The sequence below is a fragment of the Papio anubis genome, chromosome 7 (assembly GCF_008728515.1).
Source record: "Papio anubis isolate 15944 chromosome 7, Panubis1.0, whole genome shotgun sequence".
Taxonomy (NCBI): Eukaryota; Metazoa; Chordata; class Mammalia; order Primates; family Cercopithecidae; genus Papio; species Papio anubis.
This window is the reverse complement of record NC_044982.1, coordinates 29,307,651-29,333,003: the sequence shown is the minus strand read 5'-3', so window position 1 is coordinate 29,333,003 and position 25,353 is coordinate 29,307,651. Positions and strand designations below refer to the sequence as shown.

The 25,353-nt window shown below is 40.0% G+C and overlaps 1 protein-coding gene across 3 annotated transcripts in view; it reads right to left on the bottom strand.

The window, feature by feature from the left end:
* TMED8 (transmembrane p24 trafficking protein family member 8) overlaps window positions 1–25,353 on the bottom strand; it is a 45,921-nt gene that overhangs the window by 20,052 nt on the left and 516 nt on the right. Inside the window, exon 1 of one of the 3 annotated variants that reach the window (XM_021941439.2) lies at window positions 7,918–8,501. The exons of 1 other annotated variant lie outside the window; for it this stretch is intronic. Coding sequence is in view for 1 of the 2 variants with exons in the window: in XM_021941438.2 (XP_021797130.1) it covers window positions 4,955–5,009 (55 nt within the window). In the remaining variant the exon portion in view is untranslated. Of the gene's footprint in view, window positions 1–4,954; window positions 5,860–7,917; window positions 8,502–25,353 lie in introns of those variants that run through there. One more of the 3 variants, XM_021941438.2, reaches the window with a different exon arrangement.

The window sequence follows — 25,353 nt, the reverse complement described above, 5'->3', positions numbered from 1 at the left end:
CCCCAACACTTTGGGAGGCCAAGGCAGGAGGATCACTTGAGACCAGGAGTTCAAAACCAGCCTGGGCAACAGAGCAAGACCCTGTCTCTAAAAAAAATTAAGGCCAGGTGCAGTGGTTCAAGCCTGTAATCCCAGCACTTTGGGAGGCTGAGGTGAATCAGGAGTTTGAGACCAGCCTGATCAACAGAGTGAAACCCCATCTCTACTAAAAATACAAAATTAGCCAGGCATGATGGTGCACACCTGTAATCCCAGCTACTTGGGAGGCTGAGGCAGAAGAATCACTTGAACCTGGGAGGCAGAGGTTGCAGTGAGCTGAGATCACACCATTGCACTCTAGCCTGGGCAACAAAAGCAAAACTCTGTTTCAAAAAAAATAATAAATAATAAAAATAAATTAAAAAAAAATAGGGCCAGGTGCAGTGGCTCACACTTGTAATCCCAGCACTTTGGGAGGCCGAGGCGGGTGGATCACTTGAGGTCAGGAGTTCGAGACCAGCCTGGCCAACATGGCGAAACCATGTCTCTACTTAAAAATACAAAAATTAGCTGGGCATGGTGGCACGCGCCTGTGATCCCAGCTACTCAGGAGGCTGAGGCAGGAAAATCACTTGAACCCGGGAGGTGGAGGTTGCAGTGAGCTGAGATCACACCACTGCACTCCAGCCTGGGCGACAGAGCGAGACTCCATCTCAATTAAAAAAAAATTAATAAAAAGAAATCAATCATATTTATCAGAAAGCAGATGGCTAAATTAGGCAGAACATAGAGGGTAGAGTGGGATGTAAGATAAACTGGATTTAGAGTCAAAGTATAAAGTGTCACTTCTATATTCAATAAGCTCAGATCAATGTATCCAAGGTCAGGTAAAGGAGTTATGTAATTTCATTTATTTATTCAATCACTCATTTACCAATGATTTATTGAATAATTAGGTGCCCTCAAGGAATATATAGGTGAAATGCATAATGAAGGCCATGTTCTCAAGCTCAAAACAAGCCTATGATTGGCTGGTATTATCACAGCCATTTTTGCAGTAAAGAACTTAAGGCATAGAGACAGGATTCAAATCCAGGCAGTTGTGCTCTTAACATCAGATGCTACTTAGTTTTCTGGGCTATTCATTTAGTCTTTCTTTGAATACTCAGAGAGCATATGGTTTAGTGCATTCAGACAGCCCCTCATTTAACTCCCTCTGTGTAAGACAGCAAGACACTGAAGACTGAAGTTTACTTCTCAATACAAAATGCAACTTAATTATGTAAACTTCAAACATTGAAAGTTTCAGAGTTTGGTAGCAAAGTCAAAGGGAAAATGGCTGGCAAAATTTTTAATCCAAGCCTAATCTAGTCTCATGTTTTATATGTGAGCGAGATCTATTTTTCTTTTCTTTCTTTTTTTTTTTTTTTTTTTTTTTTGAGACAGGGTCTCCCTCTATCACCCAGGCTGGAGTGCAGTGATACAATTACAACTCTCAGCTTCTCAGCAACCTCAACCTTCTGGGTTCAAGCGACCCTCTCACCTCAGCCTCCTGAGTAGCTAGGACCACAGGCACATCCCAACATGCCAGACTAATTTTTTTTTTTTTTGTAGAGATGGGGGTCTCACTATGTTGCCCAGGCAGGCTGGTCTTGAATCCCTGGGTTCAAGTGATCCTCCCACCTCAGCCTCCCAAAGTGCTGAGATTACAGGCGTAAGCCACTGTGCCCATCCAAGATCTATTTTTCTTTTGGTCAATTCAGTCTCATAGGCAGAAAGACCTTAGAGCTCCTGCCACCCAATTGTTCTCCCAACAAAGAAACTGAGTCTAAGACACTGTTCCCCAGTCTCTGCCACTCTGTAAAGAGGCCCATGAACTGAGGGAAAATGCAAAGAGAAAGTTCTCCCTTATGTTGACATAAGTGAAATGTGCTTTCTAATAAATTCTATTCTTTGACCACTACTCCCCACAATATCCTTTCCCATATTGACAGCTGGCTGTCACATTTCCACAAGTTCTTTCTCAGGCTGGTCATCTTCATACCACACAGCCTGTGACCATGCAGGCCCCCTATAGCTGCTCCACTTAGTTTGTTCCATTTAAAGAAAGGAGCCAAAATGAACAACTTTTCCAGGTGTGTTCCAATCCGTGCAGACTACACTGACAATAACCTCTTAAAAAGGACACAATATTTCTTGACATAATACCCTAACCAGGCACTAGATTTCTTAACTGCAAACTTACTGTTGGCCTAAATAAGTCAGTCAAGATCTCCAGGGCTTATAAAAATAAACTTTTTCCAAGCCCACTCTCTCCTATGCTCTATTTTTAAAACAGACTTTTGGAAAATAATTTTTTAACTTAAAACCAGGACTTTACATACCCTATTACTTATTTCAAATTAACTTTTTGAAATTACACTAATAATGCTTTGTTCATTGTAGAAAAAAGTAAGTACAGATAAGAAAACATTTTGCATGTAACCTTCTAGACTTTATTTCCTTTAAAATAAATTTTTAATATACAGATAATCCATTGTTCACTGTAAAAAAAAAAATCAGGAAACACAGATAAGCAAAACAACAACAAACTAACCATAACCCCACTAACCAAAGATTACCACTGTTAACTTTTTTAAAAAAAGACAAAAGAGGGCTGGGCGCGGTGGCTCACGCCTGTAATCCCAGCACTTTGGGAGGCCAAGATGGGCGGATCACGAGGTCAGGAGATCGAGACCATTCTGGCTAACACAGTGAAACCCCGTCTCTACTAAAAATACAGAAAATTAGCCGAGTGCGGTGGCAGGCGCCTATAATCTCAGCTACTCAGGAGGCTGAGGCAGGACAATCACTTGAACCCTGAAGGAAGAAGTTGCAGTGAGCTGAGATTGCACCACTGCACTCCAGCCTGGGAGACACAGGAAGACTCTGTCTCAAAAAAAAGACACAAGGTTTCTCTGTTACCCAAGCTAGTCTCCACCTCTTGGGCTCAAGGGGTCCTCTCACCTTCCCCTCCCAAAGTGCTGGGGTTACAGCACAGCACCTAGCCAACTGTTAACATTTTGATGTATATCCCTTGAGAAATACATTTATACATATATACATACAAATACGTATGTATATGTATTGTGTGTGTGTTTGTGCATTTCTGAAAGGACATGCACTAAACACTGTTTTGTTTTGTTTTGTTTTTGAGACATAGTTTTGCTCTGTTGCCCAGGCTGGAGTGCAATGGCATGATCTCAGCTCACTGCAGCCTCTGCCTCCGTGTTCAAGCGATTCTCCTGCCTCAGCCTCCTGAGTAGATGTAATTACAGGCACACGTCACCATGCCTGGTTAATTTTTTGTATTTTTAGTAGAGACGGGTTTTCACCATGTTGGCCAGGCTGGTCTCAAATTCCTGACCTCAGGTGATCCACCCGCCTCAGCCTCCCAAAGTGCTGGGATTACAGGTGTGACCCACCGTGGCCAATAAACACTTCTAATGAACATATTTCAGAGTCAATAAAGATAGGGCTATATCATAATTTTAAATGGCTACATATTATCCCATATGTTGTCCCATTATTTCTTTAACCAATTCTTAATCTTCTACTGGTAGAGCTAGTGCTTATTCCAAATCTTTCATTGTTATAGACAATGATGCTGTATCTTTCACTGTTAGAGATAATGATGGTCTATTAGCAGTATCTACAACGCTTTCTTGAGAACCTCCCCGTCAACAGCCTTGGAAGTGGTAGTTCCTATGATGAAGGTACATTATGTTGGTCATAGTTCATTGGTTTTGGGTGAGCACCCGACCAAAAGTCAGTCCAATTCTCTTCCGTAAAATCTGGAGTTGGTATCCAAGACAGAAACAGGCTGGGGAGAACCTTTGTGAGTTTAGGAGCTGAGCCTGCCTTTTGGGAGAAGCCTGCACAGGCCATGTAAAAGCAGATGACTAAGCAGAAAGATAATTTTCAAAGAGAGTACAATGATGCATTCAAGTAAAGGGAAAGAGAAACAAGGGGACCTCTGGCTTTAGGAGAGAAACAGACCAGAGAGGCTACTTTGTAACCCCATGAAGTTCAAGTGTGTTCCTCCAATTGGAGTCTGTAAGAAGCCTTACATACTAACAATGAGCTCTTTTCTTCTTTTTATTGTGAAATAAACCACATATATGAAAGACTGCATGGAAAGAAGATACAGAGCTAAAATATTAATAATACAAATACCTGCATAGCTACTAACTAGGTGAATTATTAGTACTTTAGAATTCCCCTGCCCAATGCCCTTTCCTATCCTATATTCCCTGTTCCAAATTCTGAGTAAATTATTCCTTGTTATTCTTTATATATTTTAATTAATTACTGCTGTTTAAAAACCTTTTTTATTGTAGAAAATGTTAAACATATACAAAATTACAAAATTATATAACAGTAGAACAAAGACTCACGCACCCTACCTATCTTCTCAACAAGATTTTATTTGGCCTTTTTTCCTCCATGCCCTACCTTCTTGGCCCACCAACAGTGGATTACTTCAAACAAAGCCCAGACGTCATTGTATCTACCACTACATTCATTTACAATAAATCTCTAAAGAAAAAGACTTTCAACACAGGTACCACAACATTATCATTCCTACAAAATTGGCAGTTCCTTAATATCATCTCATACCCAGCCCATGCTCAAATTTCTCCAAGTTGGCTCCCAGAATTTCTTTTTAGGAGCTGGTTTGTTTGAATCAGAATCCAAATAAGGTTCACACACTAAATTTACCTTATAAATCTGTTAATCTACATTAATCTTCACCACCGTGGGTCTGTATACAATATATTTGTTGAAATTTTTAAAAGCTGATCTGCAGACTTTTCAAACATTCTGAATTTGGCTGATTGCCTTTTCATGGTATCACTTAACAGATTATTTTATGCACTCTATTCCTATAAACTAGTCATAGATGTAGAGCTTCACTGTCCAGGATAGTACTTACTAGTACACGCGGCTAAATTTAAAACGTAAAATAATTTAAAATTCGGTCCACCCATCTCAACCAGCCATGTTTCAAATACTCAATAGCCATGAGTTGCTAGTGGTTACTGTTGCCAAGGAGCACGTTTTCACCGTCAAAGCAATTCTACTGGACTGTGCTGATCTAGCGGCTTGACTCAATTCAGATTCAGTTTTGTTCTTGAAAGAATACTCCAGAAATAACATTTGTAACTCCTATTGTATTACACTAAGAGGCACATAATCTATGGTTATCACAAGTTTAATGATAAAGATTAGTTTCATGCTTTCAGCCTAATCCACCATCCAGCTCCTCATTAACCCTGCACCTAGTGGCTTTAGCAGGCATTGATGATCCTTGTCTAAAATAGATACAGGATTTCATTAAAAACTAGAAAATGACTTTTCCAATTCCAGCACTTTCTACAGTTGTTCTTAGTTGGAATTCTACTAAAAACAAAACAAAACAAAACTTCCCCTCACCAACTATTTGGCTACTCTGACACAGGCATAAGAGAAAAGCAGGATAAAGACTTGATCCTTCACCAACTGAGTTAGAATCATAACAACCTCCAAAGGTAACCAATGATTTGTTTTTTGAAGTATTGTTAGAAACACATGAATTTTAACATATTTTATGTGCTTCGAGTTTTCCTAATTTTGGCCTGTGGGAGCTCCTTAAAGTTGGCTCTTGTGTCCTTTTAAGATGACACCAGTGGTCTTGCTTATAGCATAAGTCCTGAGCTTTAAAATCTTATAAATGCCTGTCCTTCCCTTGGAATCAACTATTTCTCTAAGGAGCCCTGGTTCTTTTTCATTAGAAATTGTATTTAAAGGCTGGGCACGGTAGCTCACACCTGTAATCCCAGAACTTTGGGAGGCTGAGGCGGGTGAGTTGGAGACCAGCCTGGCCAACATGGTGAAACCCCATCTCTATTGAAAATACAGAAATTAGCTGGGCATGGTGGCACACGTCTGTAATCCCAGGTATTTGGGAGGCTGAGGCACGAGAATTGCTGGAACCTAGGAGGCAGAGATTGCAGTGAGCTGAGATTGTGCCAATGCACTCCAGCCTAAAGGGAGCACCTGCCCTTGCGGTGCAAATTGTATTTAAATACCGTACAATCAGCGCACATGATATATATGACACGACATAGTCATATATTAATATCATATATAAAAATATACATGTAAGTGGCTAAAGTGTCGCGGCTCATGTTTCGTAATCCCAGCACTTTGGGAAAGACCACGCGGTGGAGATCGAGATCCACAGCAGAGATCACGAGTGTCAGGAGACGAGATATCTCTGGATTAACATGGAAATTTCTGTTTCTATTAAAAATAAAACTAGCCAAGTGCATAAGCCCAGAGGTTGTAGGAGATTAAAGCATTGCACTTCAAGTCAGTGTAAGCATTCCATTCCCTAAAAGAAAACATCCTGTAATCTGAATTGTACATTTGTATGAATTCATTTTACGTGTGTGTATATATATATTTATTTATATATATATATTTATATATATATATATTTTTTTTTGAGACAGTCTTGCTCTGTCAGGCTGGAGTGTGCAGTGGCACAATCTTGGTTCACTGTAAAGCCCGGGCCCTGGATCTGCCATTCTCCTGCCTCAGCCTCCTGAGAAGCTAGGATTACAGGTGCATGCCACCACGTCCAGCTAATTTTTGTATTTTTAGTAGAGACGGGGTTTCACCATGTTGGTCAGGCTGGTCTCGATCTCCTGACCTCATGATCCATCCGCCTTGGACTCCCAAAGTCCTGGGAGCCACCACACCCAGCCCAGATTACAGGATTTTAACCTAACTTTAATTCTATATTTGTATTTTTCAGTCTTGTTGTGGAACATCCTGGATCTTAATAATATTCACATATATACATATTTGCTTTATTCTACAATGTAAATATAATAGTTTTAATTAAGAATAACAATATAACTAAAGATATGGATGTTATAACACTCTTCTCTTTAGCTTTTAATCTTCCATTATTTGTTTTTGAAAACATAAGGAAATACATATACATATAGTTGTATGTTGCCCCCATCTTAGAAAAAAATACACATTCTTCTGCAACTTTTTTTTTTGGCGAGGGGGAAAGGGTCTTGCTGTGTCCCCCAGGCTGGAGTACAGTGGTGCCATCACAGCTTACTGCAGTCTGAACCTCCCCAGCTTAAGTGATTCTCCTGCCTCAGCCTTCCGAGTAACTGGAACCACAGTCCCACGCCACCACACACCTGGCTATTTTTTTAAATTTTTTGCAGAGATGGGGTTTTGCCATGTAGCCCAGGCTGGTCTCAAACTCCTGAGCTCAAGCAATATGCCCACCTCGGACTCCCAAAGTGCTAGGATTGCAGGCATGAGCCACTGCGCCCGGCTGCAACTTGTTTTTATCACTTAACAACATAGCCTAGAAGAGCTTTCAAGTTGGTGAATTTACCCACATTCCAGAGCAGTGGTGCAACCCAACTCCATGCAGACGGAAGCTCCTGCACTCAGGACCCTTCCAGGCCTCGCCCTGTGTACCTCTTCATCTGGCTGTTTATCCTTTACAATAAACCAGTAAACACAGGCAGAAATTCTCCAGATGTCTCCCAGTAATGTCCAAGTTTTTATCCCAGTGTCACAAAGAAAGATCAATGATGAAACAACATGACCTACCCAGGACAACCTACAATGACCTGAAGACATTTACTGGGGAGCTGTGTTGTTTTCATAATATCCACTATCAAGTAAAAGTGAAGAGTGGCTTTCTACTTGATCAAAAAAACAGTTTAAAAAGAAATATTAATGAATATCAAAGGAATAATGAAACCTGGCTTCAGTGCCACTCTGGTACACACAGGTGGAGGCAAATCTTTGTTGTTAGAGTCTGAGCTGCAAAGAAAAGATCCACATGATTATCTGGAGATGTTTTGATAAATGGAGTACCTCAATCTGCCAATTTCAAATGTAATTCAGGTTCTGTGGTACAGGATGATATCATCATGGGCACTCTGACAGTGAGAAAAAATGTACAGCTCTCAGCAGCAGCTCTTTGGCTTTCAACAACTATGACAAATAATAGGAAAAAAAAATGAATGAATTAACATGGTCATTCAAGAGTTAGGTCCAGAAAAAGTGGCATTCCAAGATTGGAACTCCATTCATGGTGTGTCTGGAAAAGATTACACAGATCTTCCTCATTACTTTAAATTTTTTCTTGTATATGTTTAAGGTGTACAACATAATGTTTTGATGTATATATAGATGGTGAAATGGTTACCATATCAAGCAAATCAATAAATCCAGCATCCCACAGATATCCTCTCTTTTTGTGATGTTGAACACCTTTTTATATACCTGTTGGCCATTGTGTGTGGCAAGAGCACCTAAAATTTACTTTTAGCAAAAATCCCAAGCACAATATTAACCATAGTTCTCATATTGTACATTATATCTCTAGACTTGTTCATCCTATGTATCTCTACTTTGTATCCTTTGACCTACACCTCTCCCTTTCCTCTACCATCACTACCACCACCTCTAGTAACCACTATTTTCTTCTGTTTCTGTGTACTTGACTTTTTTTTTTTTTAAGATTACATATATAAGTGAGATAGTGCAGTATTTTTCTTTTTGTGTTTGGCTTATTTTACTTAATACAATGTCATCTAGGCTCATCCATGTGTGGCAAATGGCAAGATCTCTTTCTTTTATAAGACTAAATAATATTCCTCTGTGTGTATGTATGCACACCACAGCTTCTTTATTCATTTGTCTGTCAACGGACACGTAGATTGTTTTCATATCTTGGCTATTGTAAATAATGCTACAACGAACAGATATCTGAGGTGGTGATTTCACTTCCTTTGGGTATATACTCAGAAGAGGGATTACGGGGTCATGTGGTAGTTCTACTTTTATTTAGGAATTTCCATACTATTTTTCACAATGGCTGCATCATCTACATTTGTACTAACAGTTGTTATCTCTTACCAAAGATAAGTCATCTTAACAGGCATGAGGTGATATATCTCATTGTGGTTTTAATTTGCATTTCCCTTGTGACTACTGATGTTGAACATCTTTTCATGTACCTGTTGGTCATTTTTACATCTTCTTTGGAAAAACATCCATTCAGATCCTTTGCCTTTTTTTTTTTTTTTTTTTTTTTTTTTCAGACAGTATCTGACTCTGTCGCCCAGGCTGGAGTGCAGTGACACAGTCTCAGCTCACTGCAACCTCTGTTTCCCAGGTTCAAGTGATTCTCCTGCCTCAGGCTGCTGGGTAACTGGGAATACAGGTGCATGCCACCACGCCCAGCTAATTTTTTTGTATTTTCGTAGAGACAGGGTTTCACCATGTTGACCAGGCTGGTCTCAAACTTCTGACTTCAAGTGACCTACCCACTTTGGCCTGCCAAAGTGCTGGGATGACAGGCATGAGCCACCATGCCCAGACCATTTCCATTATTTTGCATGTGGAAATCCAGTTTTCCCAGAACAATTTATTGAAGAGACTGCCTTTTCCCCACTGTGTCCTCTTAGTACCTTTGTTAAAAATTAGTTGGTCATATATGCTTGGGTTTATTTCTAGGCTCTCAATTCTGATCCGCTGGTCTGTGTGTCTGTTTTTATACCAGCATCATACTGTTTTGATTACTATAGCTTGTAACAGAATTTGAAATCAGAAAGTGTGATGCCTCCAACTTTTTCTTCCTTAGGATTGCTTATATATTCAGGGTATTTGTGGTTACATACAAATTTTAGAATTGTTTTTTTCTATTTCTGTGAAGAATGTCATTAGAATTTGGATTGGCGTTGTGTTAAATCTGCATATTGCTTTGGGTAGTATGATCATTTGAACAATATTAATTTTTCCAAATCATGAACACAGGATGTCTTCCCATTTGTTTGTGTCTTCTTAATTTCTTTCATCAGTGTTTTATAGTCTTAAGTGTCCAGATCTTTCTGTTTAAGTTTATTCTTAACTATTTTTTTCTTGAGACAGGGCCTCTGTAACCCATGCTGGAGTGCAGTGGCACAATCACAGCTCACCGCAGCCTCGACCTCCAGAGCTCAAGCGATCCTCCCACCTCAGCCTCCCGAGAAGCTGGGACAACAGGCATGGGCCACCATGCTAGGCTAATTTATTAAGTATTTTTATGCTACTGTAAATTGGGATTATTTTCTTGACTTCTTTTTTGGATAGGTTGTTACTGTGTACAGAAATGCAACTGATTTTTGTACACTGATTTTTTTTTTTTTTTTGGAGACGGAGTCTCGCTCTGTCACCCAGGCTGGAGTGCAGTGGCCGCATCTCAGCTCACTGCAAGCTCTGCCTCCTGGGTTCACGCCATTCTCCTGCCTCAGCCTCCCGAGTAGCTAGGATTACAGGCACCCGCCACCTCGCCCGGTTAATTTTTTTTGTATTTTTAGTAGAGACGGGGTTTCACCGTGTTAGCCAGGATGGTCTCGATCTCCTGACCTCGTGATCCGCCCGTCTCGGCCTCCCAAAGTGCTGGGATTACAGGCGTGAGCCACTGCGCCCGGCCCGTACACTGATTTTTTATCCTGCAACTTTATTGATGTCATTTATTAATTCTAAGTTTTTTTTGTAGAGTCTTTGGGGTTATTTACATATAAGATCATGTCATCTGCAAATGGATATAACTTCTACCATTCAGCTAACTGTATGCCTTTTTTTTTTCTTGTCTGCTTGCTCTTGCTAGCACTTCCATTACTATGTTGAATAGAAGTGGTGAGAGTGGTCATCCTTGCCTTGTGCCAGATCATAGAGAAAAAGTTTTCATTTTTCCACATTGACTATGACACTGGCTTTGGGTTTTTCACAAGTAGTCTTTATTACGTTGAGTAAATTTCCTTCTATATCTAAAGTTGTTGCCAGTTCAAAATAAGCTATTCTAACTATAAGATGATGTTCTATGTAAGCCTCATGGTAAGCACAAAGCAAAAAACCACCCCAGATAAACAAATAATAAAGAGAAAGGAATCAAAGCTCAGCATTATAGAAAATCACCAAATCACAAAGGAAAATAACAGAGGAAGAAAGGAACAAAGGCCCTACAAAACAACCAGAAAACAATTAACAAAACAGCAGAAGTAAATCCTTACCTATCAACAATAAGTTTGAATGTAAATGGATTAAGTTCTCCAATTAGAAGACACTAAGTGGGTGAATGGATTTTAAAAAACTAAGACCCAACCTATATGCTGCCCACAAGAGACTCATTTTAGCTTTAAGAACACATTCAGGCTGAAAGTGAAAGAACTGAAAAAGATATTCCATGTAAACAGTAACCAAGAGCAGAGGTGGCTGTACTTAGACAACATAAAGTCTAAAAACTGTCACACGAAACAAAGAAGGCCATTATTTGATGATAAAGGGATCAAGCCATCAAGAGGACATAACAATTATGAATATATATGCACTCAACATCAGAGCACCTAAAGGTATAACCCAAATTTTAATAGACGTGAAGGGGGAAAATAGATAGCAATACAAAAATAGTGGGGGGCCTCAATATCCCATTTTCAACAATGGATAGATCAACTAGACAGAAAAGTAATAAGGAAATATTAGACTTGAACTACACTTGGGACCAAATGGGCCCAACAGACATACACAGAACTTTCCATACAACAGTAGCAGAATACACATTCTTCTCCACTGCATACGTAACATTCTCCAGAACAGATCAGACGTTAGGCCACAAAACAAGTCTTAACAAATTTATAACTGAAATCATACAAGTATTATTTCCAACCACAATGGTAAAACACCAGAAATCAATAACAGAGGGAATTCAGGGAAAAACACAAAGATGTGGAAATTAAACAACCTGCTCCTGAACAACCAATATTTTAGAGAAGAAATCAAAAGAGAAAACGTATCTTGAGACAAAAGAGAATGGAAATGTAACATACTAAAACCTACGGGATGCAGCAAAAGCAAAAGCAATTCTAAGAAGGATGTTTATAGCAATAAATTCCTACATTAAAAAAGAAGAGGCCAGGCATGGTGGCTCAGGCCTGTAATCCCAGTACTTTGGGAAGCTGAGACAGGAGGATCACTTGAGTTCCAGGGTCCAGTGAGCCATAATCATGCCACTGCACTCCAGCCTGGGTGACAGAGTCAGACTCAGTCTCTAAAATAATAATAATAATAATAATAATAATAATATCTCAAATATATAGCCTAACATTATTCCTCTTTTTTTTTTTTTTTTTTTTTAATGTTGCCTAGGCTGTACTCAAACTCCTGGGCTCAAGCATTCCTCCTGCCTCAGCCTCCTGAGTTGCTAGGATTCAGGTGCATGCCACCACAGCTGGCTCATTACTTTTTAAACTGGCATACTTGACTGTGTGGATGTACACCATACTCATGTCCCTACTGATAGACATTAGGGTTATTTCCAGTCTATTACTATTGCAAACTGTGCTACAATGCCTTGTGCATATTTCATATTTTCGCCAGTGTATCTTTGGGATAGATTCCTGGGAGTGGAATTTCTGAACCACATTCTCCACAAGGATCATCTATTTTACATTCACTGCATCAATATATGAGGACCTCTTTCCCCACACCTGGCACATCAGAGTATGTTGTCAAACTGTTGGAAAATTGACAGAACTTGATATGTGAAGAATGGTATAATAATTTTAATTTGCACTTCTCTTATTTTTTAATGCATTAGAGTACTTTTTTTTTTTTTTTTTTTTTCTGAGACAGGATCTTGTTCTACCACCCAGGCTGGAGTGTAGTGTTGCGATCACAGCTCACTGCAGCCTTGACCTCTAGGGCTCAAGTGTAGTGTTGCGATCACAGCTCACTGCAGCCTTAACCTCTTGAGTAGCTCCTAGCTACTCAGGAGACTGAGGCTAGGACCACAGGTGTGCATCACCACATCTGGCTAATTTTAAAATATTTTTGTAGAGACAGGGTTTCCCTATGATGCCCAGGCTGGTCTCAAACTCCTGGGCTCAAGCAATCCTTCCACATGGGCCGTCCAAAGTGTTAGGATTACAAGCATGAGCCATGATTTTTTTATAAAGATGGGGTCTCACTGTGTTGCCCAGGCTGGAGTCTGGTGGCATAATCATAGCTCACTGCAGCCTCAAACTCTTGGGCTCAAGTGATCTTCCTGCCTCAGCCTCCCAAGTAGTTGAGAATACAGGCACCCTCACCACCCCCAGCTCGCATTTTGTTATCTAAGCCTTTTTTTACTTCATTTCTATAGGACAGGTCCCCAGGACTGAAAAACGTTGTCAAGGTATACACATAAACAATTTTATACACATTGCCCAATTTCTCTCCAAAATTCACTTCTACTGGGAGTGGATATGAGTGTAACCATTTCCCCACATTCTCACTAACACTAGGTATAATCATTCCTTACAACTGCTGCCATTCTATAGATAGAACATGATGAAACACTACTGTTTTAATTTGTCATCCTTTAATAGCTCATATGGCTGAAATAAGCTCTTTTATGCATAAAAATCAGTTGCCTTCTTTGTTGTTTAATAAATGAATTCTGACCACACATACTACTTAACCTACCTTTTCCACTCAACAATGATATTTATGCATTTAAAGCAGCCCACTGAATCTCCTTCAAATATCACTCTGCCAAATATTTTGCCAAAATCAAAATATACTATATATATAGCAACCACATGAAAAAGGGAAATTTGAGTTAATGACTTTGCCTAAATTCAACAGAACTTTACTGGGCCCTTGCTATATGTCAGGCAGTACATTCCATGCAGGGAATATACAGTTAAATTAGACATGCTTTGTGCCCTCAAGGACCTCAGCCTAGTGAGGAACATAAACTCATAAACAGACAGTTGTAATATAAGTGTGGTATCCTTTAGGATAGAATTATGCACTAGATGTCACAGATACACATATAGTTAACTAATTTAGGGAATAAAGGTGTCAAAGGAGGCTTCCTAAAAGTGATGACAATTGCACTGCCTTCAAGAATGACCAGGACTTGGCCAAGTCAAGTGAAAAAGGGCACTGCAGGCAGAGGAAGCTGAATGAACAAAACGAAGAACACAAAAAAATACCACCATGGCAGTTCAGTGTGGCTGGAGGCCATTGCACAAATGCAGAGAGATGAACTGAGAGCCACAGGTCCCAGTGATTTAACTCCATACTACCAAATTCCTAGTAAGTGCCTGGCCACATCCTAGGTACTGGAGAGAATATCAAAAGCAGACATAGTTCTGGCTCTCATGAAGTTTTCCATCTAGCAGGAAAAAGTGTGTGAAGGTCCTTTATCCCAAAGGTGATTAATAATTTTAAGCTAGGAAATGACATGGTCAAATCTGTATTTTTTTGGTACAATTCTATGGCAGCCATAGGTAAGATGGATTTTACAAGATCAGATAGGAGGCCTCTGCAGAAGTCCATGAGAGAGAGAAAGGACCTAACTAGTAATGAAAGACTAGAAAGGCTACGATTAGAAAATAATTAGGCAGTCAAATGTGCTTTTAGTTTGCCCATGCTGGCTCCTAGCAACACATATTTTCTTTACATTCAAATGACATATTCCACTGAAAATCTGGATCAATTTTAATGGTCTCCAGATTCTGGATTACACTCTTTCCCTTCAGGATAACTAGTATATATGTCCATTTCTAGTCCCAGACATCCCTCAAAGATGGTGCACAATTATATTTGCAGGTTATTTCAGGACCCCAGACATAGCAGTCATCTGTCAATCTTCTGGCTTTCAAAAATACTCAACCTTTTCCTCCGTGGGGAGAACTGTCACTGACAATAGTACTCAGTGGAAGTCAAAATGGAAGATCCTTCTCTTCTCAGCACCAGGAAGTCAGGGAACAAGTACACAATCTAAAATATTTCCACCTTTAACAGGTGAAACAGGAGTGGGACAAAGGAGAGACAGAATCCATCTAGTGGCAGCCAAACAGCCAAGTTGTTCTTGCTGCTGAGCCTCTGGAGTCCTCCAGCCTTCTAACAATTGAGTGAGCCTCCTTTATCCTTCTAATAAATCCTCTTTCTGCTTCAGGCAGCCAGAATTAACTTATATGGCTTTTAAAAAGAACTCTGACCAAAATTCCTGGATAGAATTTCACTGGGTCCAGAAATCTGAACGTAATTAAAGTACCTAGCTATTCTATGTTTATTCTGATCATCTTTGTTATTATAATCAAGAATCAGTGGTCACTTACTATATGTCAATTATTTTCTAAGCTTTTTGTAGGCATCATTATACTGAATAGTCACTGAATTGCACGGAATTATAGAACCACTGAAGTTGATACTATTATTACTCCCTTTCTATAGTTTAAGAAATTGAAGCTCGGAGAAATCAAGATGCCCAAGATGACCAGCAAATACAAATAGAAGTGATATGCACTCAGGCAATCCAAGACCAAAGCCAGCACTCTTATTAACTACATTATACACTGACTCTTTTAAAAATCTTTTCTAGGCTGGGCGCGGTGGCTCCTGCCTGTAACTGCTGCACTTTGGGAGCCCGAGGCAGGCAGATGGCTTGAGGTCAGGAGTTCCAGAGCAGCCTGGCCAACATGGTGAAACCCCATCTCTACTAAAAATCAGCCGGGCGTGGTGGTGTGTCTGTAATCCCAGATACATGGGAGGCTGGGGCAGGAGAATCGCTTGAACCTCGGAGGCAGAGGTTGCAGTGAGCCGAGATCACACCACTGCACTCCAGCCTGGGTGACAGAGCAAGACTCTCTTAAAAAAAAAAAAAAAAAAAAAGTAAATCTTTTCTATTGTGAAATAATAACGCAAATGTAGAAGAGTACACAAAAGTGTATACCTCAATAAATTATCACAAACACTACCCAGGCCAAGAAATAGAACATTTCTAACACTCCAGAAGCCCCACTCATGATCTTCCCAATCATCACCTGATCCTTTCCTCCCTAAGGTAAGAAAATCATTATCCCAACTATGGACATTATTTCCTCACTTTCTTTATAGCTGGGCCACCTAAGTAAGCATTCCTAAACAGTGCTGCTTCACTGGGCCTGTTTTTTGAATTCTATAGAAAGGAAAATGATACAGAATATTTTCTTTTGGGTCTGGCTTATTTCAGTCATTATTTTGATGCATCCATCAAAAGATGCATCCATGTAACTGTATGTAGGTTTGTTAACTTTCTTCTTCTTCTTCTTCTTCTTCTTCTTCTTCTTCTTCTTCTTCTTTTGAGACAGAGTCTCACTCTTGTTCCCCAGGCTGGAATGCAATGGCGCAATCTCGGCTCACTGCAACCTCCACCTCCCGGCTTCAAGAGATTCTCCTGCCTCAGCCTCCTGAGCAACTAGGATTACAGACACCCGCCACCACGTCCAGCTAATTTCTATATTTTCAGTACAGACGGGGCTTCACCATGTTGGCCAGGCTGGTCTCGAACTCTTGACCTCAGGTGATCCGCCTGCCTCGGCCTCCCAAAGTACTGGGATTACAGGCATGAGCCACCGTGCCCAGCCAGTTTGTTCACGTTCATTGCCGTACACTATTCCATGAATCTACCATGAGCTACCTATCTATTGTTGATGATACTTAGGTTAACTCCAGTTTGGGGCTATAATGAATAATGCTGCTATGAATATTCTTGTCTCTTGGCTACGGTGTATGCATTTATGTTGGATATAAATGTCAGAATATAACGGTTAAGTCATAGAAATTTGAATGTTAAATTTCAGTAGATAATGCTGAACTATTTTCTAAAGGGGTTGTACCAAATATAATGCTACCAGCATTGTAGCATCATTTCCATTACTCTGGACCTTCTCTGACACTTGGTCATGTTAACATTTTTTTATCTGGGCCATTCTGGTAGATATATGCTAATTTAGTTTGTATTTCACTGATGATTCGTATTTCTTGACCATTAAAAAAATCTTCTTTTTTGAAGTGCCTGTCCAAGTCTCTTGCCAATTTTATTACTGGTTTCTTTTTTATTACTTATTTATTTATATTATTTAGAGACGGAGTCACGCTCTGTTGCCCAAGTTGGAGTACAGTGGCATGGTCTTGGCTCACTGCAACCTCCACCTCCTGGGTTCAAGAGATTCTTCGGCCTCAGCCTCCCCAATAACTGGGACTACAAGCATGCGCCACCACACCTGGCTAATTTTTGTATTTTTAGTAGAGACAGGGTTTCACCATATTGGCCAGGCTGGTCTCGAACTCCTGACCTCATGATCCACCCACCTCAGCCTCCCAAAGTGCTAGGATTACAGGCATGAGCCATTCACGCCCAGCCTCTTTTTTATTATTTATAGGAGTTTTCGATACAAACCTTTTGTCAGGTATATGTATTATAATTACCTGCTTCCACTCTGTGACATGACTTTTCCCTTTTAATGGTGGCCTTTGATAAACCAAAGTACTTTCGTGTATTCAAAATGTATCAAATTTTCCTTCCTTAGTCTTTGTGTGTCCTGTCTAAGATGTCTTTCACTATACCGAGATCCAAAAATATTCTCCCATATCCTATAGGTGCTTATGTACTGCCTTTCACATACTGTTCTATAATCTACCGAGTTGATTTTTTGTGTATCATGTGTGAGGTAAAGATTAAGTTTCTTTTCTTTCCTTTCTCTTAGAATATTCAATTGTCCCAGAAACATTTACCTTCTCTTACCCACTGCTCTATGTTAACAATCTTTGTTACAAAGCAAGTGTCCCTATAACCATGTTTCTAAGCTTTTGATTCTATTCCTAGAGCCTGACTACTCTTTAAAAACTTTAAAATAAGTCTTGATGTTGGATGGAACAAATCTTTCCATGTTGTTGTTCTTATTCAAGAGTGTCCTTGCTATTTGTGGCCTTCCATTTCTATATGTATTTTAGAACCAGCTTGTCAAAGCCACCCAAAAATCCCCATTCGTGAACTTAGCTGTTTCTGAAGCTGAGTTGCACTCCCTGCAACGACCTACTTTTAGGGCATGGCCTTTCATGGCCCTACCCCAAAGGAAATGGAGTTCACCAGACTCCCCCTTACATGATGGGTCCTGAACACTAATCCATTTCCTGTTACTTTAGTTCAAAGAGGCACTTTTCATGACCTTGTCACTCAGCTTCCCCAGTCAGGAATCCAGCATGTACCCCCAGGGGACAAAGGAGCCCCAAAATAGACTCTTGTCCTTGGATCTCTATAGCTTTCGCATGGATCACAGCTAGGTAATTCTTCATTATCTTTCTATCTCTCCAGTATTTTCCAGCAGATGTTTATATTTCACCCATATTTTCTAATTGTCCCCGATGAGAGATAATTACCTAGTCTGCCATTACTGACAACAGAAATCCATATTGCCTATTTACCCGTATCAATCTGAATATACCTTAGTGAATAAAATAGAAACAAAAATAGAAGTTTTACAATTCTGCCCTCTGCCAGGCATAGTGGCTCATGCCTGTAAGGGAGGCTGAGGCGGGAGGGCCGAGGCAGGCAGATCACAAGGTCAGGAGTTCAAGACCAACCTGGCCAGCATGGTGAAACCCCATCTCTACTAAAAATACAAAAATTAGCCGGACGTGGTGGCGTGTGCCTGTAATCCCAGCTACTTGCGAGGCTGAGGCAGGAGAATCACTTGAACCCAGAAGGCGGAGGTTGCAGTGAGCCGAGATCATGCCACTGCGCTCCAGTCTAGGTGACAAAGTGAGACTCTGTCTCCAAAAAAAAAAAAAAATTCTGCCCTCTGTTATTGATTAATTGATTAATAATATCAGTTTGTCTAAGTAGTATGTCTATCCCCCTTCGGCTTATCCTGTCCTTTGGATCATAATGAAGACTTCAAAAAGGTTAAATTTTTAGACAGAAATGAAACTAGCACAAAAATAATGAAAGACAGTAATGGATTTAAAGAATAACATAAAATTAATCTCTAAGGAGACTTATAACCTTTATTTTATAAAAAATTCACTGAGAGAAAAAGGTCTAGAAAATGTCAGTTCCTGATGAGCAGAAACAGAAAACAGACCTATAGAAAGGCTCTTATTTAGGACATAAACATAGTGAAGTCTCACGCTAAGCTTGTGTGTATGTATATCTACGTACACATATATTTATATATTTTAAAGACTATTTTTATTAACTATTTCTGAATAGTTAATTTATCTACATTATTCAGAATTCAAAAAGCATACAAGTATACAGTGAAAACTTCGTCCCATGTCAGTTCCTACCCCCAAGAGCAATCAATGTTATTCAGTTTTGTGGTCTTCGAAACATGTTTTATGCATATAAAAAGTATGTGTGTGTGTGTATACACACACATACTTTTCCACTTTTTTACACAAAAAATGGGCATGCTTGGGCGTGGTGGCGCATGCCTGTAATCCCAGCTACTTGGGAGGCTGATGCAGGAGAATCGCTTGAACCTGGGAGGCGGAGCTTGCAGTGAGTCGAGATCGCACCACTGCACTCCAGTTTGGGCAACAGAGCGAGACTCTGTCTCAAAACAAGGCGGGGGGGACATGCTGGACATAATACTGTGTACTTTGTTCTTTCCACTTATATCTCAAAGACCTTTCCATAACTGCACATGAAAACTTCCTTATTCTTTTCTACAGCTGATTAATATTATATTTCATTGGGTGAATATTCCATAATGTATTTACCCAGTTTCCTACTGATACTCATTCATGTTCGTTCTAATCTGTTACCATTACAAACAATGCCATAATAACCTTTTATCTATGTCATTAAACAGGAGAATAAATAAATCTATGGGATAAATTCCTGGAAAGAATGAGTCAAAGGGGCATATATTGTAATTTTGATGGATATCGACAAATTGCCCTCCATGGAATCTGTACCAATTTACAATCTCAGCAATGCATGAGAGTGTCTGCTTCGGCACACCGACCAACAAAGTGAATTAGCAAACTACCAAGTGTAGTTAGGATTTCCAATTCCCTTATTATGAGTTAGGTTGAGCATTTTTCACATGGTAAGCACCCCTTCTCCTAGCATTTTAACGACTTAATGTATACTAGAAAAAAAACAAGCTTTTGATTTTTTTTCTTTCCATCCCATAAGGAGTTGAGTTTTTGATTTTTAATTTTAAAGGAATGCCCTAAATTATTTTTAATTTTAAAGAATGCCCTAAATTACGTAAGAACTACTGGTAAAACAACTTATAATTGGATTCAGAGCGGCAGGAAGTAAGGAAAGGAGAAAGAAAAACATAACTTTATTTCTAGAAGTATAAAGTGTGGGAGATGCAGCCCTGTTTCAGTGAGAGAGAATTATGAGCACAGCCTTTTAGGTTTCCTGAAGTTATTCAGTGAAATTTAAGCCACTATGAAGAAGAAAAAGCCAATTTTCCTACAGTATAGCTTTTATTATATTAGCCAAATATAAGCCAATTCTGAAAGTATTCCTAGAAGAGATCTGAGAAATCAGGCCAGACTTTGCAAATTTAGATGGTATGTGGGGAAATGTTTTTTATTTTTAAAAATACGTATTCTAGTATATATTAAGAAAAATGGATACATCAAACTAGTAATATCATAAGAATTATTTAGAATGAAACTTTTAAGTGTCAATTAAAATGTCAATTAAATGTCAATGTCAAGAAAAAACAGTAAATAACTAATACTGTAACGGTATTCTCTAGTGTGGCAAAGTCATTACCATGGTTCCTCAGTGGCCAAAATCTCAGAAACAATGAACGAAGGAGGGAAAATGGAAGCTTAACAATAACTTAATTTATCACTGATGGCCACTAAAGCGAAGGTGAGAGAGAAAAAAGGAACTTCCTTAAAATAACTTATTTTATATTTGACAATTTTTAAATGTGCATTTTCTTTCTATGTTACCAAAGGGTCTAGTTTCAGACATTCTGATCATGCTAGGGATTCAAACTTACTGTGTACGTCGTACTTTCCCTACAAGGAGAACCAAAAAGCAGGTTTTTTTCAAAAGCATTTGAATATCAGGTCAGGGTTCTTTAGAACAGGCCTCAGAGGATTTCCCCCTCAGTAAACAGGCTGCAAAGAGATAATTAGCCTGTCATTTTAGATTCCAGTGCAGAGGAACTAAAAGCAGGCTATGTGGTTACAGACTCAAGAGGCTTAAATGAAAACAAATTAAGTGAGCTTATGTTCCAACCAAATCTAATGACCATGTGATCCAATTTCTCTTCAGCTCTTGAGTGGGACATGCTCCTGAGTGGCCACTCAGATTGTGCACCTTTGGTTATACTGTTTAGACTGAATCATGACATGATTAATCAACTCTCTGACTAATCGACTATCTGGACACTAAAAACACAATGACTGTAAGAAAAAGAAAGCCACAGGCAGACAAAATGTTAACGTTATGACATAAAACCACAATAGAAAACCAAAAAACATCAAGGCTGTTTGTCATAGACTCACAATGATTCTTACCATTCAACATGGTAGCCACCAAATTTTGAACTTTAATTCACGTAAATTGAAATAGCCACAGAATTTTTTTTTTTTTTTTGGAGACAGAGTCTCCCTCTGTCGCCCAGGTTGGACTGCAGTGGTGCTATCTCGGCTCACTGCAACCTCCGCCTCTCGGGTTCAAGCGATTTTCCTGCCTCAGTCTCCTGAGTAGCTGGGACAGATATGAAATATTTTCATCACCGCAAAAAGACTTATTGTAATATTCTAACTCCTAACTTAGAACCATGAACAAATCTACCTGACCTGTTTCCATCCTCAGCATCTAAATGGATTGATAGCTCTGGGGGACATACACACCAAACTAAGTTCTACTGCTGACTTCAGGATCACTATAGAGCTTTATTTTCCTTTAAACTTCAAAAAACAAAAACAAAAAAAAAACCTGCCTTTAAGTGATGCAACAAGTATGCCTCAGAGAGTTTCATAATTAAAGAACGATTCATCTCTCCTCTTGGGCACTGAAGAACCCAGGTGCCTCAAATAAAAGACTATTAAAAACAATTACAATGTATAAAACAATAAGAACACCATGACCACTGGAGAGCTTAGTTCATAAGAACATAAATTCTTTTCTTCCTTTTCACCAAAACCTCAGCTAACAAACATGAAGACACTCAATAGGTATTCTCGGCAGAGAACACTTTTAAAAAACAAGTTATGGTTATTCTGGAGAATGACACATTCCTGCTTTGAAGGAATAAGATACACCGAAAAACCAAAACCCTTAATCCAATAATACCTGATATGGCTTGGATGTTTGTCCCCTCCAAATCTCACACTGAAATGTGATTTCCAATGTTAGGTGAGGGCTGGTGGGAGGTGACTGGATCGTGGAGATGAATCCCTCATGAATGATTTGGCATCATTCTCTTGATGATAAGTGAGTTATCGCTCAGCTAGTTCACCTGAGATATGGTTGTTTAAAAGAGTCTGGGACCTCCTCTGGTTTCTCTCTCTCTCTCTCCTGACTCTCGCCATGTGAGGTACCTGTTCCCCCTTTCAGCATGACTGTAAGCTTCTTGAGGCCCTCACCAGAAACAGCTACCAACACCACACTTCCTGTACACCCTGCAATACCATGAGCCAATTAAAACTCTTTTCTTATAAATTACTCAGTCTCAGGTATTCCAATGGACAAACAGAACACCTGAATATCCAATTCCATTTCTTACTGCTGTTTTCTCTCTGAGAGGGTGAGAGAAATCTCATTCAATTTCATTCTTTCTTAGAGCTCTATTGCTTACTCATTGTATCATTTTCTAGAGAAAGATGGCACAAGGATCCAATCAAACAAATTCCAAGTTTAAAGCAGTTTTTAGGGGTTTACTCCCAAGCCTCTGGTCCAGGCCAAATATAATATTTTCACACTGCTTTGGAAGCCCAGCTTAACTCTAACACAAGGTTCCCAAAAGCAGCACTACTGACATCTGGGGCCAGATGCCTCTTTGTTATGGGGATTGCCCTGTGCATTGCAGGATGTTTAGCAAACATCCCTCGCCTATCCTCACTAGATGTCAGCAATAGCTGCAACCAGTTGTGACGGGCAAAGATGTTTCCAGACATTGCCATGCCCTGGGGATACAAAATCATACCTGGTTGAGAACCACTGCTCTCAACCAAGGAACATTCTTGGTTATCTCAACCCTAATTCTTCACATTCATTAGGTGCTCATCCAAATCTCTGCATAGAGACTTTCTCTCACCATCAAACTCAGCAACTATTTGTGAAACCTCTAAAACACAACATCAAGGGCTCTAGATAAACAAGCAAGAGAGATTCTGTTCCTACCTTCAAGGAGGTTTCTTAGATAAAGAATTGTAATAAAAGACGCCCAATTATATAATGTTTTGAATTGTTAATTGTTTTCCCCTGAAATGGATCTCTCATCTCATCAAACTGAAAACACCTTGTGGACAAAGACCATAACTTGTCTGTGAGTACCAATACTTGATTCATGGCCAATAAAAACAATCAATTATAGACTTTATCGTAACAAGATGACAATTTCATATAGACAGTAAAAACCTGTGCTAACTCGAACAGGTAAGTTAACCTTTCTCAGCTGTAGTTTGTTCCTCTGTAAAACGGGGAGAAAATGATTGTTGACATGACTAAATCAGAAAATATAAGTAAATTTTTTTCCACCTCTGGCACAGAATAAGCATTCAATACCTGTAGGTTATCATTACTATTATTTTATTAGCAATGAATCCTACCTCAAGAGGAAGAGCTTGCTCTGGGCTACTATAATAAACTCCTACATGACATTAAAAAAAAAAAAAAACTATCACCCTGCATTCTGAGGGTAAGAGGAAGGAAAGTAAGCATCTCTACCAATGTCCTGGGAGGAATTCAATGCAGGAATGAATCAGATGTCTGGGGGAAAAAAAAAACACTCATCTATCTAAAACGCGTGGGTATGTTTGCCATAAACACATGAGAACCTAAAGGGGAAGTAAAAACATGCCTTTTTTTAATAAATACTGGCGCATGCAAGGGACAAGCGTTGTAAGACTTACACACCTTTCTGTTTATTTGCTTAGTCTTTTAGAAATTATGCTTAGAATTTCTACTGCTATAATCTTAAATACATGCCAGCGATTTTTAATTTAATACAAAGCAGAGTTTGTAAGAAAAAAAGGCAAATTTTGTTAGATGCTTTAAAGTAAGAGAATATAAAGCCATGGGAAAGAGCTGGGTGAGTTGTGTGTGTTTGAGTAGAGCAGCATTATGAGAGGGAAGATACTTGGGATCGGAGTAGAAGAGAGAAAAGGGCACCATGTTGGAAGCCATACATCCAGGAACACCTCTGGCAGCACAGGAAGTTCAACTGAACAAAAAGAGACCTCACTGTCACAATGGATGAGACGAGTATAGTGTGTACCATGGGCTCCACACCAAATGCCTTAGACAAAACGGCTCAAGTAATCCTCACAATAATCCTATGAGGCAGGTATCTTTTAGTAATCACATTTTACAGATGAAGAAACTGAGGTTTCAGACTCCAATCCAGGCACCCTGGCTCCACGGTAGTGCCTCAACCACTGTACTTTATGGTGTCTATTTTAATTTCAGACCTAGAAAATTAATTTATATTTGCTACTTAATAAGACCAGTTCTCTCCCCTCTACCCTTCGTATTTCAAAAGAGCATCCTTTCAGTGGCATCGTGTGTGGTGTTCAGGAGGCTGAAAGAAGAGAGTGTGATGGATGGACTCTTTTGTCTTTGGACACTGAAATCATACACACGGAGGAACTCGCGTGGGTAGAAATGGAGACGTCGTCCTGGACAAGAAGAGGATGAGGGTCTTGAGAACGAGGGAGGTCGCCCCAATTTTTAATCCCTGCTCTTGCTTTGGCTACTGTGTTCAATCAAAAGACCCCAAAGACTACCTATTTCCACTCTGCTTTTCATTTTTGCCTCTGAGCGATGGAGAGGATGGCAGCAAGGCCAGGGGGCCTATGTGCAGGGAGGCTAGGGCGAAGTGGGCTTCTGGCAGAGGAAGGCAAGGCTGCCAACCCGGATGGGGGCAGAGAGGCGCGTGAGAAGGCTGGGACAGAGGACTGAGGTGGGGATCGGGTGGGGAGCTGGAAGCAGGGGGCGGCGAGGCCAATAGGGTTCAGATCGGCAGTCTGGATGTGATCAACAGATGGAGGTGGGACCCGAACCCCGGCTGAAGCTGAAACTGAAGCTGAAGAGGCGCCAGGGGCAGAGCCACCCTATCACTACCATTTGGGCAGATCTCAGAAAGGAAGCGGGGCAGGAATCAAGGCATTTCGAAACAGGAGCAGAGAATAACCTCGAGCCCTGGGCCCGGGTGGTGGCAGCGGCGGGGAAGGGGCCCCGCGCGCGAAGGGGCTCCCGAGATGGGTCCGCTCCGCGGGGAAGCCCAGGACAGAGCGCCGCGGAGG